Source organism: Hylobates moloch, unplaced genomic scaffold (assembly GCF_009828535.3).
Source record: "Hylobates moloch isolate HMO894 unplaced genomic scaffold, HMol_V3 SCAFFOLD_1, whole genome shotgun sequence".
Taxonomy (NCBI): Eukaryota; Metazoa; Chordata; class Mammalia; order Primates; family Hylobatidae; genus Hylobates; species Hylobates moloch.
Window position 1 is genome coordinate 41190579 of NW_026652276.1, and position 13982 is coordinate 41204560.

The 13982-nt window shown below is 43.2% G+C and overlaps 1 protein-coding gene across 7 annotated transcripts in view; it reads left to right on the plus strand.

Moving 5' to 3' along the window:
* The window catches only part of HYCC2 (hyccin PI4KA lipid kinase complex subunit 2), a 102859-nt gene that overhangs the window by 68357 nt on the left and 20520 nt on the right, over positions 1 to 13982 (plus strand). For all 7 annotated transcript variants that reach the window (XM_058439774.1, XM_032754999.2, XM_032755001.2 and 4 more), the window contains one exon: positions 10472 to 10567. In XM_058439774.1, coding sequence (XP_058295757.1) covers positions 10472 to 10567 — 96 coding nt within the window. The remainder of the gene's footprint in view (positions 1 to 10471; positions 10568 to 13982) is intronic.

Genomic DNA, 13982 nt, shown 5'->3' on the forward strand with positions numbered 1-13982 from the left:
TATGACAAATACTATCATTATGAATATGCCTAACATTTGGAGGAGCCAGTGTAGGTTATGGATAGATTTAAAGAAATAACTAATTCAGCCGGGCACGGTGGCTCATGCCTGTAATCCCAGCACTTTGGGAGGCCGAGGCGGGTGGATCATGAGGTCAGGAGATCGAGACCATCCTGGCTAACATGGTGAAACCCCGTCTCTACTAAAAATACAAAAAAATTAGCCAGGTGTGGTGGTGGGTGCCTGTAGTCCCAGCTATTCGGGAGGCTGAGGCAGGAGAATGGCGTGAACCTGGGAGGCGGAGCTTGCAGTGAGCCGAGATTGTGCCACTGCACTCTAGGCTGGGCGACAGAGCAAGACTCTATCTCAAAAAAAAGAACTAATTCATCCTTTAATGTTTGTATATATTTTCATATTTTTGCACAAATTTGATTACCTCACCCCTCTTCTTTATCTACCTTGTGGTAAACTTGTGCAGAACTATTTGTCATAGAAATTAGTTAATGATTAGCTAAATCTAGTTCCTCCTCAGGCAAGTCATGTTCCATTAGTATTCATTCTAAGGAGGCTTCAGTTCAATTTCCAATACATATGACCAATATTGTAACCTTACCAACAATGCCAATATTATACCATGTCACAGGGTGGCAGTAAATGAAACCTGAAAAATAAGAGCCAAAGATACTGGCACATTCATAGAGTACCAGTCAGTCATTAACAGTTATCCCAGTTCATCATCATATATGACGAAAATATCTCCCAGAGAGAAGTCACTCAAGTTTACAGACTTCTGTTCAGCCTTATTAAGTTCTAAAAGCAGGAGTGGTCTCACAAACACATCTTTCAGGCATCTAGTATAATTGAGCTAATAGTATCATCTCTTGCTCTGAGTGTCTTCCTAGGTGCTAATGTATTTCCCACATTGCACAACTCATTTATTTTAAAAAATCTCGCCGGGCGCAGTGGCTCATGCCTGTAATCCCAGCACTTTGGGAGGCCGAGGCAGGTGGATCACCTGAGGTCAGGGGTTCAAAACCAGCCTGGCCAATGTGGCAAAACCCCATCTCTGCTAAAAATACAAAAAAAAAAAAATTAACCAGGCGTGGTGGTGGGCACCTGTAATCCCAGCTACTCGAGAGGCTGAGGCAGGGACAGTCACCAGAACCAAGGAGGCAGAGGTTGCAGTGAGCTGAGATCGCACCCGTGCACTCCAGCCTGGGTGACAGAGTGAGACTCCGTCTCAAAAAAAAAAAAAAAAAAAATAGCCAGGCGCGGTGGCTCACGCCTGTAATCCCAGCACTTTGGGAGGCTGAGGCGGACGGATCACAAGGTCAGGAGTTCGAGACCAGCCTGGCCAACATGGTGAAACCCTGTCTCTACTGAAAATACAAAAGTTAGCCAGGCGTGGTGGTGCATGCCTGTAATCCCAGCTACTCAGGAGGCTGAGGCAGAAGAATCACTTGAACCTGGGGAGGCGGAGGTTGCAGTGAGCCAAGATCACGCCATTGCACTCCAGCCTTGGTGACAGAGCGAAACTCCATCTCAGAAAAAATAAATAAATAAATAAAAATAACAAAATAAAAAATAAAAAATCTCAGCTACTATTTCTCTCTCTCTTCATTTATACTCAGACTTTTCTACCTTGGAGAGAGGTTAGGTTTGACCATTGTGTTGGTCTCTATTTCTGGCAGCAAAACTGGCTAGCAAGTGCCTCCCTATCAATTCACTCCCAAGGATGTAGGGTAGATTTATATAAAGAACTAATGTGCTATCACAACTAGGCGATAATATACATTCTCTGTCAATCCTAATTTTGCCAGATGGAATGAAGGCACAGCCTAGCCCATCAGGCCTTTAGGAATTCTGACATAAAGATTTGAAGGTGTAGTTCCGGTTTTTTTGCTTAGGAATCATCTCTGCTCCTTGCACCCACAGTTGCAGCACTGGTACTGGAACCACTGCCTTAGGTGGGAAAAAAAAATGTTGAGGTGATGTGTAAAAGAAGGGAAAAAAGTATAGTAATACCACCACCTTCTGTCACTATGAGAAGAACAGAAGAGTAATGATGACTATCCCAGCATCATCTCTCCACTGCCTCCTCCCAAATCCCCCAGAAAAACAGAGAAATCTCTCCAGTGATAATTGGCCCTCCCTTGGCCCCGCTCAGGTTAAGTACACAGTCATGAAGGCCTGTAAGCCAGCCCTTCCTGCCTGTATCTCACCCCAGTCTTTTAGACCAAAATTATCTCATTTGATTGTTCCAATTATTTTCATTTTTCAATTGCTTTCATTCCACGCAATTGCTTGTTCCATTACCCTGAGGATGTCTCTTTGCCCATTGTTGGACTTTTGGTCTTTTTTTTTTTTTTTTTTGAGATGGAGTCTTGCACTGTTGCCCAGGCTGGAGTGCGGTGGCGCAATCTTGGCTCAGTGCAAGCTGCACCTCCTGGGTTCACACCATTCTCCTGCCTCAGCCTCCCAAGTAGCTGGGACCACAGGCGCCCACCACCATGCCTGGCTAATTTTTTGTACTTTTAGTAGAGACGGGATTTCACCGTGTTAGCCAGGATGGTCTCGATCTCCTGACCTCGTGGTCCGCCCGCCTCGGCCTCCCAAAGTGCTGGGATTACAGGCACGAGCCACTGCACCTGGCCATTGGACTTTTGGTCTTTAAAGTGTGTTTCTTGCTCCAAAAATGTAACTAAGCAGTCCATATGGGTACAATATCTTCTGGTCCTTTTACAGTACTCTGAGCATTTGATCCACAATCTGATAAGCAAAACCTAATGCAGTGTCTGTTCCTGTCAGGACCCATTTGTGGCCTCCAGAGACTGCTGGCATCTGTTCAGCTTGCCAGCTATGTGCAGGACCTTCCCCCAGAGGAATCTGCCCCATAGCCATCTGCAGTCTTTGTCTGTTTTATTGGCATTTTATGCCTCAGAGGGTACAAAAAATATGTCTAAATTCAACCCATCTCTGCATTGCTGCAGTACCACCATGTCCACTCATTTCATGGACCCAAGTGATCACTCCAGGTGACTACACAGGGGTATGTGCCCATAGGTGCCAGTCACCTGATTCTAGAATGAGGTTCTCCTGATGTGCATTGACATCCTACTTATGCACTCTTCAAATTCCCATAGTGATTTCCATATGCCTGTTTTTTTTCCATACAGGCACCCCTTTAATAGGCCAGTTTTATATTACCCTTCTGCCTGACCACATGGCCAGGCCACTGGCCACCACTCATAAGCTGATAAAAACCCAAACAGACCAGGCATGGTGGCTCACACCTGTAATCCCAGCACTTGGGGAGGCTGAGGTGGGTGGATCACCTGAGGTCAGGAGTAACCCTGTCTCAGTAAAAATACAAAAAATTAGTCGGGCATGATGGTGGGCACCTGTAATCCTAGCTACTCTGGAGGCTGAGGCAGGAGAATCACTTGAACCCAGAAGGCAGTGGTTGCAGTGAGCTGAGATTGCACCACTGTACTGCAGCCTGGACAACAGGAGTGAAATCCATCTCAAAAAAAAAAAAAAAAAAAAAAAAAAACAGCAACAACAACAAAAAACCCAAACATAGCAGCAAACTGCATGCAATTCAGCCAACCTGCCAAGCTGATATGTTTTCACTTTTTTTTTTTTTTTTTGAGATGGAGTCTCGCTCTGTCGCCCAGGCTAGAGTGCAGTGGCATGATCTCTGCTCACTGCAACCTCCGCCTCCCAGGTTCAAGCGATTTTCCTGCCTCAGCCTCCTGGTAGCTGGGATTACAGGCACACACCACCATGTCTGGCTAATTTTTGTATTTTTAGTAGAGATGGGGTTTCACCATTTTGGTCAGGCTGGTCTTGAACCCCTGACCTTGTGATCCACCCACCTCAGCCTCCCAAAGTGCTGGGATTACAGGCGTGAGCCACCATGCCCGGACTTTTTTTTTTTTGAGACGGAGTCTTGCTCTGTCTGTCGCCCAGGCTGGAGTGCAGTGGCGCGATCTCAGCTCACTGCAGCCTTCACCTCCCTAGTTCAAGTGATTCTCCTGTCTCAGCTTCCCAGCCCAGCTTTTTAAAGAATAAGTCTTGGGCTGGACACATTGGCTCATGCCTATAATCCTAGTGCATGGATTGAGGTGAGAGGATCACTTGAGGCCAGGACTTCAAGAACAGCCTGGACAGTATAGCAAGACCCAATCTCTTAAAAAAATAGCTGAGTGTGGTGGTACATGCCTATGGTCCTAGGTACTCTGGAGGCTGAGGCTGGAGGATCAAGCCCAGGAGTTTGAGGCTGCAGTAAGCTGTGATTGCACCACTGCATTCCAACCTGGGCAACAAAGCGATACCCCATCTCTTAAAAAAAATTTGTATCTATTTCTCTAGCAGTACATAGATATCTTATTCTTTTTAATGATGAGTTATTATTCCATTTTATGTATGTATCATCAATGTTTTTTTTTTTTTTTTTTTTTTGAGACGGAGTTTTGCTCTGTCGCCCAGGCTGGAGTGCAGTGGCGCAATCTCGGCTCACTGCAAGCTCCGCCTCCCGGGTTCACGCCATTCTCCTGCCTCAGCCTCTCCGAGTAGCTGGGACTACAGGCGCCCGCCACCACGCCCGGCTAATTTTTTTGTATTTTTAGTAGAGACAGGGTTTCACCGTGGTCTCCATCTCCTGACCTCGTGATCCGCCCGCCTCGGCCTCCCAAAGTTCTGGGATTACAAGGGTGAGCCACCGCGCCCGGCCAGATATATCATCAATTTTTAGCCAATCTCTTATTGAGTAAATTTAGATTGTTTTCAGTTTTTTTGCTACTATAAACAATATTGCAGGGAACACACTTTTTGTACGTACATTTGCGTAAGAGCACAAAAAGTATCTATAGGATAAATTCCTAGCAGTGAAATTGTTATGCTAAACAATATCTGTGGCCGGGTGCAGTGGCTCACGCTTGTAATCCCAGCACTTTGGGAGGCCGAGGTGGGCAGATCATGAGGTTAGGAGTTCGAAACCAGCCTGGCCAACACAGTGAAACCTGTCTCTACTAAAAATACAAAAATTAGCTGGGCGTGGTGGCAGGTGCCTGTAATCCCAGCTACTCGGGAGGCTGAGGCAGGAGAATCGCTTGAACTCGGGAGGCAGAGGTTGCAGTGAGCTGAGATCGCGCCACTGCACTCCAGCCTGGGTGACAGAGCAAGACTCCATCTCAAAAAAAAAAAAAAAAAAGAATGTCTGCTTTTTTAGTTTGAGTAGATATTATCAAATTAGCCTTGCCAAAACAACTATACCTATTGAATGTCCTACTAGTAGTTTGAGAGTTTTTCCTCCTGCTAACTCCCAATACTGATTATTTTCAAAGTTTTTAATCTTTACCAATCTGATAGTTAAAAACTGGTGTCACATTGTTATTCATTATTGTTTTTCTTTACCTGTGAACTGCATATTCATGTCCTTTGTCCTTTTTTTTTTTTTTTTTTTTGGCCAGTTGGTGGGAGAGGTTTGTTTCACTGTATTGCCCAGGCTGGTCTCAAATTCCTGGGCTCAAGCAGTCCTCCCACCTCGACCTCCCAAAGTGCTGGGATTATAGATGTGAGCCACTGTGCCCAGCCCCGTTTTTCTTATTGAGCTGTGTATTTTTTTTTTTCATAGTGAATTGCAATAGTTCTTTGAATATTGAGGAATTGACACTGGGTTTTCATGTTGCACATTTTCAGTTAATTATTGACTTTACATTTATTTTTTAAATCAAGATATAATTCACATACCATAAAATTTACCTGTTTAGGGAGCCGGGCGCAATGGCTCATGCCTGTAATCCCAGCACTTTGGGAAGCTGAGGCAGGTGGATTACTGGAGGCCAGGAGTTTGAGGCCAGCTTAGCCAACATGGTGAGACCCTGTCTCTACTAAAAATACAAAAATTAGCCGGGTGTGGTGGCGCATGCCTGTAATCCCAGCTACTGGGTGGCTGAGGCAGGAGAATCACTTGAATCCAGGAGGCGGAGGTTGCAGTGAGCCGAGATTGTGCCACTGCACTCTAGCCTGGTGGCAGAGCGAGACTCTGTCTCAAAAAAAAAAATAAAAATAAAAATAAAATTTACCCCTTTAAAGCATACAATTGAGTGGTTTTTATTACTAGACATTTTACACGAATGGATCCATACAATATGTTGCCTTTTGTGTATGGCTTCTTTCACTTAGCATGTTTACAAGGTTTGTTTCTGTGGTAGCATGTATCAGTACTTTCTTTTTATAACCAAATAATATTTCATTGTGTAGATATACCACATTTTATTTATCCATTCATCAGTGGATGGACATTCGAGTTATTTCTATTTTTTCTTTTTTGGCTGTTATGAATAACTCTGCTCTCTTTAGTCTATTTGGGCTGCTATAACAAAATACCTTAGACTGGGTAATATATAAACAATAGAAATGTATTGCTCACAGTTCTGCAGATTCGAAAGTACAAGCTTAAAGTGCCAGCAGATTCAGTATCTAGTAAGGGCTCATAGTCTCTGCCTCATAGATGGCACCTTCTAGATAATCAAATTTAGGAGGGCAGAGCTGTCATGACCTAATCATTTCCCAAAGGCCCCATCTCTTTTTTTTTTTTTTTTTTGAGACAGAGTCTAGCTCTGTCACCCAGGCTGGAGTGCAGTGCCACTATCTTGGCTCATGGCACCCTCTGCCTCCTGGGTTCAAGTGATTCTCCTGCCTCAGCCACTTGAATAGTTGGTATTACAGGTGCACAACGCCATGCCTGACTAATTTTTTTTTTTTTTTGTAGAGACAGGGTTTCACTATGTTGGCCAGGCTGGTCTTGAACTCTTGACCTCAGGCGATCCACCTGCCTTGGCCTCCCAAAGTGCTGGGATTATAGGTGTGAACCACCTCACCCAGCTGCAAAGGCCTCACCATATTGAGGATTAAGTTTCAACATGAATTTAGACCACAACAGCTGTTTTTTTTTTTTTTTTTTTTTTGAGACAGAGTCTCGCTCTGTCACCCAGGCTGGAGTGCAGTGGCCTGGGTTCATGCCATTCTCCTGCCTCAGCCTCTCCGAGTAGCTGGGACTACAGGCGCCCGCCACCACGCCCGGCTAATTTTTTGTATTTTTAGTAGAGACGGGGTTTCACCGTGGTCTCCATCTCCTGACCTCGTGATCCGCCCGCCTCGGCCTCCCAAGGTGCTGGGATTACAAGCGTGAGCCACCGCGCCCGGCCTCACAACAGCTGTTTTGAACATGCATTCACAAATTTTTGTGTGAACATACATTTTCAGTTCTTTTTAGTATATACCTAGGAATAGAATTGCTAGGTCATATGGTAATTGAACACTTAACTTCTTGAGGAACTGTCATGCTCCTTTCCAGAGTAGCTGTACCATTTTACGTTTCTACAACGGTGTATGAGGATAGCAGTTTCTCTACATTCTCACACTTATTTTCCATCTTTTTGATTACAGCCATCTTAATGGGTATAAAGAGTGATATGGCATTCTGGTATTTATTTGTTTTTGCTGTATGTTTTAGTTTTTTATGTAGTCAACTTTATCAGGAATACACATACATTTTTTCCCCCAAAGCTAAATATGCTTTAGCTCTGCATATTTTTCTTTTTTTCTTAAGACAGGGTCTTGCTTTGTTGCCCAGACTGGTGTGCAGTGGCATGATCATGGCTTACTGCAGCCTGCAGCCTAGAACCCCTGAGCTCAGGTGCTCCTCCTGAGCTCAAGTACTTCTGCCTCAGCCTCCTGAGTAACTAGGACTACCACCATGGCCCACTAATTAAAAAAATTATTTTTGTACCAATGGGGTCTCAATATGTTACCCAGGCTGCTCTTGAATGCATGAGCTCAAGCAATCCTCCCTGCCTCAGCCTCCCAAAGTGCTGGGATTTCAGGAATGACCTACTGGACCTAGCCTTCTGTTTCTCTTTTTTTTTTTTTGAAAGAGTCTTGCTCTGTTGCCCAGGCTGGAGTGCAGTGGCATGATCTCAGCTCACCACAACCTCCACCTCCCAGGTTCAAGTGATTCTCCTGCCTCAGCTTCCCGAGTAACTGGGACTACTGGTGCATGCCACCATGCCCAGCTAATTTTTGTATTTTTAGTAGAGACGGGGTTTCACTATGTTGGCCAGGCTGGTCGCGAACTCCTGACCTTATGATCCACCTGCCTCGGCCTCCCCATGTGCTGGGATTACAGATGTGAGCCACTGCGCCCGGCCCTTCTATTTCTTTATAGTCTCTTTTTCATCCTAGTAGAGTTCCTTAGATGTCTGGCAATCCTTTTTCCCTCATGTTTAAGAATAGGGGAATAGGCTGGGTGCGGTGGCTCACGCCTGTAAGCCCAGCACTTTGGGAGGCCGAGGCAGGCAGATCACCTGAGGTCAGGAGTTCGAGACCAGCCTGGTCAAAATGGTGAAACCCTGTCTCTGCTAAAAATACAAAAAAAATTAGCTGAGTGTAGTGATGGGCACCTGTAATCCCAGCTATTCGGGAGGCTGAGGCAAGAGAACGGCTTGAACCTGGGAGGCGGAGGTTGCAGTGAGCCGAGATCGTGCCATTTTACTTCAGCCTGGGTGACAAGACCGGGACGCTGTCTCAAAAAAAAAAAAAAAAGTGGGGAGAGGGAATAAAAAATGACAAGCTCTGACCATGTTAATATATGGCTGATTTGAGCTAGTATTGGTGCAAAAGTTATTGTGGTTTTGCCATTTAAAAAATTTTTTTTAAATTTTCGCACCAACCTAGTAACTGACTATAAACTTCACCATAGGATCCCACTAGGCCATTCATTCGGAAAATTTCCCAAGTCCATATCTTTAAGTCTTTCTTCTTAGAGTGGTCAAATTCCCCAGAAACAACTCTTCTGGTATCTTAACTAGAGATCTGGTTGCTAGTATTTTGGTGGCTAACTGGCAATATCTAGTCAGGTATATTTCACTTCACTTAATCTTCCTATTTTCAGTTTGGCATCCACCCCCATCACAGTTGGGGCTCCCAGGTAGAAATTAGTTTTTATCCTTTCAGAGAATAAATCTCCATTCTTTTACTTAGATATATGGAGAAAGTGAAGGGATCTGAAAGTATGGCTGCTTCCAGATTAGACTTTCAACTTGATTTTTAACTTTTCATTTTGAAATAACTTCAGACTTACAAAAAACATTGCTAAAATAGTACAAAGAGTTTCCATAAACCCTTCACCATTCATCTGTGGGAAGCCTTTTAGAGGTACAACTTCCCTGGTTCCTACCCGAGGATTTAAGTGGGTCAACTGGGTTAAGACATAGAAGTGTATGTTTTTAAAAAGGTCTCTAAATAACTAATGTGCCTCCAGATTTAGGAGCCACTTTCTTAGACATTATAAATGTTAGGAAAGTATTTCTTTATTCATTCAACAAGTATTTATTAAACAATTATGTATTAGACACTGTGCTGGACACTAATGATAGAGATAAATAAATCAGGATCTCTGTTCTAAAGTTGCTTATTACTAAATGGGTGAAAGAGACATAGAGGCATAAAATTACAATTCAGTGGGATAAATGCTATGTTGGAGCTACACAGGTAAGGGAATGGTTTACTTTAGCAGAGAGAATTAAGAAGGGCTTTATGGCTAAGGTAAAAATTTGATCTAGGACTTGAAATCTTATCAGGAATCACCCAAGTAAAAAAGTATATTCTATTAAGAAGGAGCAGCAGGCATTAAAGCAAGGAATTCTGAATGGTTACAGCATATTGTTGGAATGGTAAGAAGTTTGATAAAGTGTGGTGTATGTGGTTGGTAATGGAGGGAAATAAGGCTGGAGAGGAAGGATGAGGGTGGATTTTAAAGTACCTTGTAAGAAGGACTTTGATTTTAAAGGACCTTGTGATAAGTTTGGATTTTATTATGAAGTCAGTGGGAAGATGGTAGACTTATTCATAGGGAAGTCATCTGTTCAAGCATGATTGATTGATTGATTGATTGACTGACTGATTTTTTGAGATGGAGTCTCACTCTGTTGCCCAGGCTGGAGTGCAGTGGCACAATCTCGGCTCATTGCAACCTCTGCCTCCTGGGTTCAAGCAATTCTCCTGTCTCAGCCTCCTGAGTAGCTGGTACTACAGGCATGTGCCACCACGCCTGCCTAATTTTTGTGTTTTTAGTAGAGACGGGGTTTCACCGTGTTAGCCAGGATGGTCTCAATCTCCTGACCTTGTGATCCACCCACTTCAGCCTCCCAAAGTGCTGGGATTACAGGCGTGAGCCACTGGGCCTGGCCTGATTTATTTTTTGAAAACGGAAATATAGATGACAAGATGACAGCAAGGGATATGACTTGTAATAAGGAGAATATAAACAGGGAAACCTTTGAGGAAGATGCTATATTGATTTGATTAAGAAATCATAAAGGTCAATATGAAGGCACTGTCATAACCAGTTGCTAGTAGAAGTAATTATTTGTAATCCTTTTAACCTTGGATTTGTTGTTTTTAGGTTTGAAGTCCTGAGTTTTCTCATGCTGTGTTATAATTCTGCTATTGTATATATGCCTGCCTCATCTTACCAATCTCTTTGTCGGATGGGTTCCAGGTGAGAAGAGTGATTATTACTAATCTTCATATTTATTTGACAGATATTTATTGAGTACATTCTCTAAGCCAGGCACTGTCTTAACTTCTGGTATTACAGCAGTAAACAAAACTCACGGAGCTTGCATTCCTGTAGGAGTCCTTATCCTCATGAGGCTGTTTTTGTTGTTGTTGTTGTTTTGTTTTTTTATGAGATAGGATTTCTCTCTGTCACCTAGCCTGGAGTACAGTGGCTCAATCATAGCTCACTGTGCCCTCAGCCTCCTTGGCTCAAGGGATCCTCCCGTCTGGGCCTCCCAAGTAGCTGGGATCACAGGTGTGCACCACGACTCTCAGCTAATTTTTGTAGAGACAGGGTCTTGCTATGTTGCCCAGGTTTGTCTTGAAGTTCTGGCCTCAATCATTCTTGCCACATCAGCCTTCCAAAGTGCTGCGAGTACAGATGTGAGCCACCATGCCTGGCCTTGTGCATTCTTGAAAATGTTTTCAGTATTAAATATTTTCTAGCTGAATGTAGAGTTGTACCAAGACATCCAAATCTAGGGTTGTTTAGTGATATATCTTATTCCCTGGTTGCCAGTTTTTGTAAATCACTTTGAGATCTTTGAAAAAAATAGTGCTATATATGGGGAAAGTCTTAAGGAATATGAACCTCTTCCCATACATTTCATAAATAACTGTCTCTGTGTTGGAGAAAGTGATTAGCAATAGTACCAATGATGTGTGTGTCTCATTTGTATGTGGGGGGTGGATATTCTGTATCTCATGGATTATAATCTTTACTAAATCAGAATTTCTAATAATTTGGACAGACCTAGGCTTAAATCTTGTTCTTTCACCCAGACTGGAGTGCAGTGATGGCATATTGGCTCATTCAACCTTTGACTCTCAGGTTCAAGTGATCTTCTCACCTCAGTCTCCTGAGTAGTTAGGACTACAGGTGCCCACCACCATGCTGGGCTATTTTTTTTTTTTTTTTCAATAGAGACCGAGTTTCACAATGTTGCAGAGGCAGGTCACAAACTCCTGGGATTAAGTGATCTGCCTGCCCTGGCCTCCCAAAGTGCTAGGATTACAGGCGTGAGCCACCGCACCTGGCCTTAAATTTCTACTATAGAAAAAAGTGTAGGCCAGGGTCAGTGGCCCATGCTTGTAATCCCAGCATGTTGGGAGGCCAAGGACTGAGGTCAGGAGTTTGAGACCAGCCTGGCCAACATGGTGAAACCCCGTCTCTATACAAAAATACAAAAATTAGCTGGGTGGTAGTGCATGCCTATAATCCCAGCTATTTGGGAGGCTGAGGCACATGGATCCCTTGAACCTGGGAGGCAGGGTTGCAGTGATCCGAGATCGCACCACTGCACTCCAGCATGGGCGACAGAGTGAGACCTTGTCTCAAAAAAAAAAAAAAAAGAAAGAAAAAAAATTTAAGTGATATAAATTAGTTCGGAGACAGTGGATGTTTAGAGTCACAGAAGTCCAGTTATAGAAGGAATTCTGAATTCAGCCTTTCAAAATGATTTTTACTTGGGGATATCAATCCCCCAAAAAGGTTAAATGTTGTGTTAGTTTTCTATTACTGCATAATAAATTGCCACAAATTGAGCAGATTAAAACATCACACATTTATTATTTCACAGTTTTTGTGGGTCAGGAATCCAGATGGCTTAGCTGGGGTCCTCTGCTTAGCGTCTTACAAGACTGCAGTTAAGATGTTAGCTGGAGTTGCAATCTCATCTGAGGCTCAGAAGTTTTGTTGGCAGAATTGAGTTCCTGTGGCTGTAGGACTGAGGGCTTTGGTTTTTTGTGGTTGTGTGCTGGAAGCCGTCCTTTGCTCCTTGTCACATTGGCCTCCCAACACAGGCAGCCTACAACATGGCAGCTTGCTTCTTCAACATAGGAGGAGTGAGACTCCAGCAAGACCTGTTACCTTATGTAACATACTCACATACACATAATCATGGAATCCCATCACCTTTGCCGTATTCTATTGGTTAGAAGCAAGCTGCAGATCCCACCCTTGCTGAAGGGGAAGAGCATGACACAGTGTGAATACCAGAAAGATCATAGGGATTATGGCTCTCCAAGAGTCTGTCCACCACAAGTGCTTTGCTCAAGGTCACATGCTATTTTGTTACTGGGAAGAGATCGTGCTTATAACAAAACTTACTAATTTTGCCAACTAAATTAGCTGTTACTTTGATTTTATAGATTACCTAAAAATACTTGTTTCTCTTAACTGTAATACCATGATTAATGTCTAAAAAAATTCTCGTCTCTAATTTAGATGCTACTTAAGCACTTACTGCCTGTCTGCAGATAAACTTATTTATAATTCATTACTTTTGGTTCATTAAAACTACCTGCTCTCTTATTGGCAACATTATTGTGGCCTTCAATAGAATTTCTTTTTTCTTTTTCTTTTTCTTTTTTTTTTTGTGATAGAGTCTTCCTCTGTCACCCAGGCTAGAGTGCAGTGGCACAATCATTATACATAGCTCACTGCAGCCTCAAACTCCTAGGCTCAAGCAGTCCTTCCACCTCAGCCTCTTTATTAGCTATGACTATAGGGATGTGCCACCACACTTGGCTAATTTTTAAATTTGTTATAGAGATGGAGTCTCACTGTGTTGCCCAGGCTGGTCTTGAATTCCTGGCCTCAAGTGATCTTCCTACCTTGGTCTCCCAAAGTACTGAGATTATAGGCATGAGTCACCACACCCAGCCTAGTAGAATTTCTTAATAACAAAAATGATGATGGAGTTTAGTGGTCCTCAAACTTTGTTCTTTTGTTCATATATCCTCTACAGAATTTTGAAAAACTATGTACTCCTTGTACGTTGTTAAGTTGACATTAAGAAAATTTTCATCCTATCTTAAATAGGTAGAAATGATATAATTTCTAGGCCAGGCACGGTGGCTCATGCCTTTAATCCCAGCACTTTGGGAGTCCAAAGTGGGCAGATCACCTGAGGTCAGGGGTTTCAGACCAGCCTGGCCAACATAGTGAAACCCCGTCTCTACTAAAAATACAAAAATTAGCTGGGAGTGGTGGCGCATGCCTGTAGTCCACTACTCGGGAGGCTGAGGCAGGTGAATTGCTTGAATCTGGGAGGCAGAGGTTGCAGTGAGCCAAGATCAGGCCACTGTACTTCCAGCCTGGGCGGCAGAGTGAGACTCCGTCTCAAAAAAAAAGGAAATGATATAAGTTCTAGTATGGAAGTATCGACATAATTAAAAAAATAACTGTTGGGTCACTGTTTTAAATATATGTAATGTAAATACCATAATGATATGATACTTACCATATCCATTTGAGGAATAAATGAAGAAACTTTTCTTTAATGGTCTAACATTACATTTATTCCTTTTTCTCCTTGAAATTGAAGAAGAGATTTCCATTCCCCTTTCCCCAC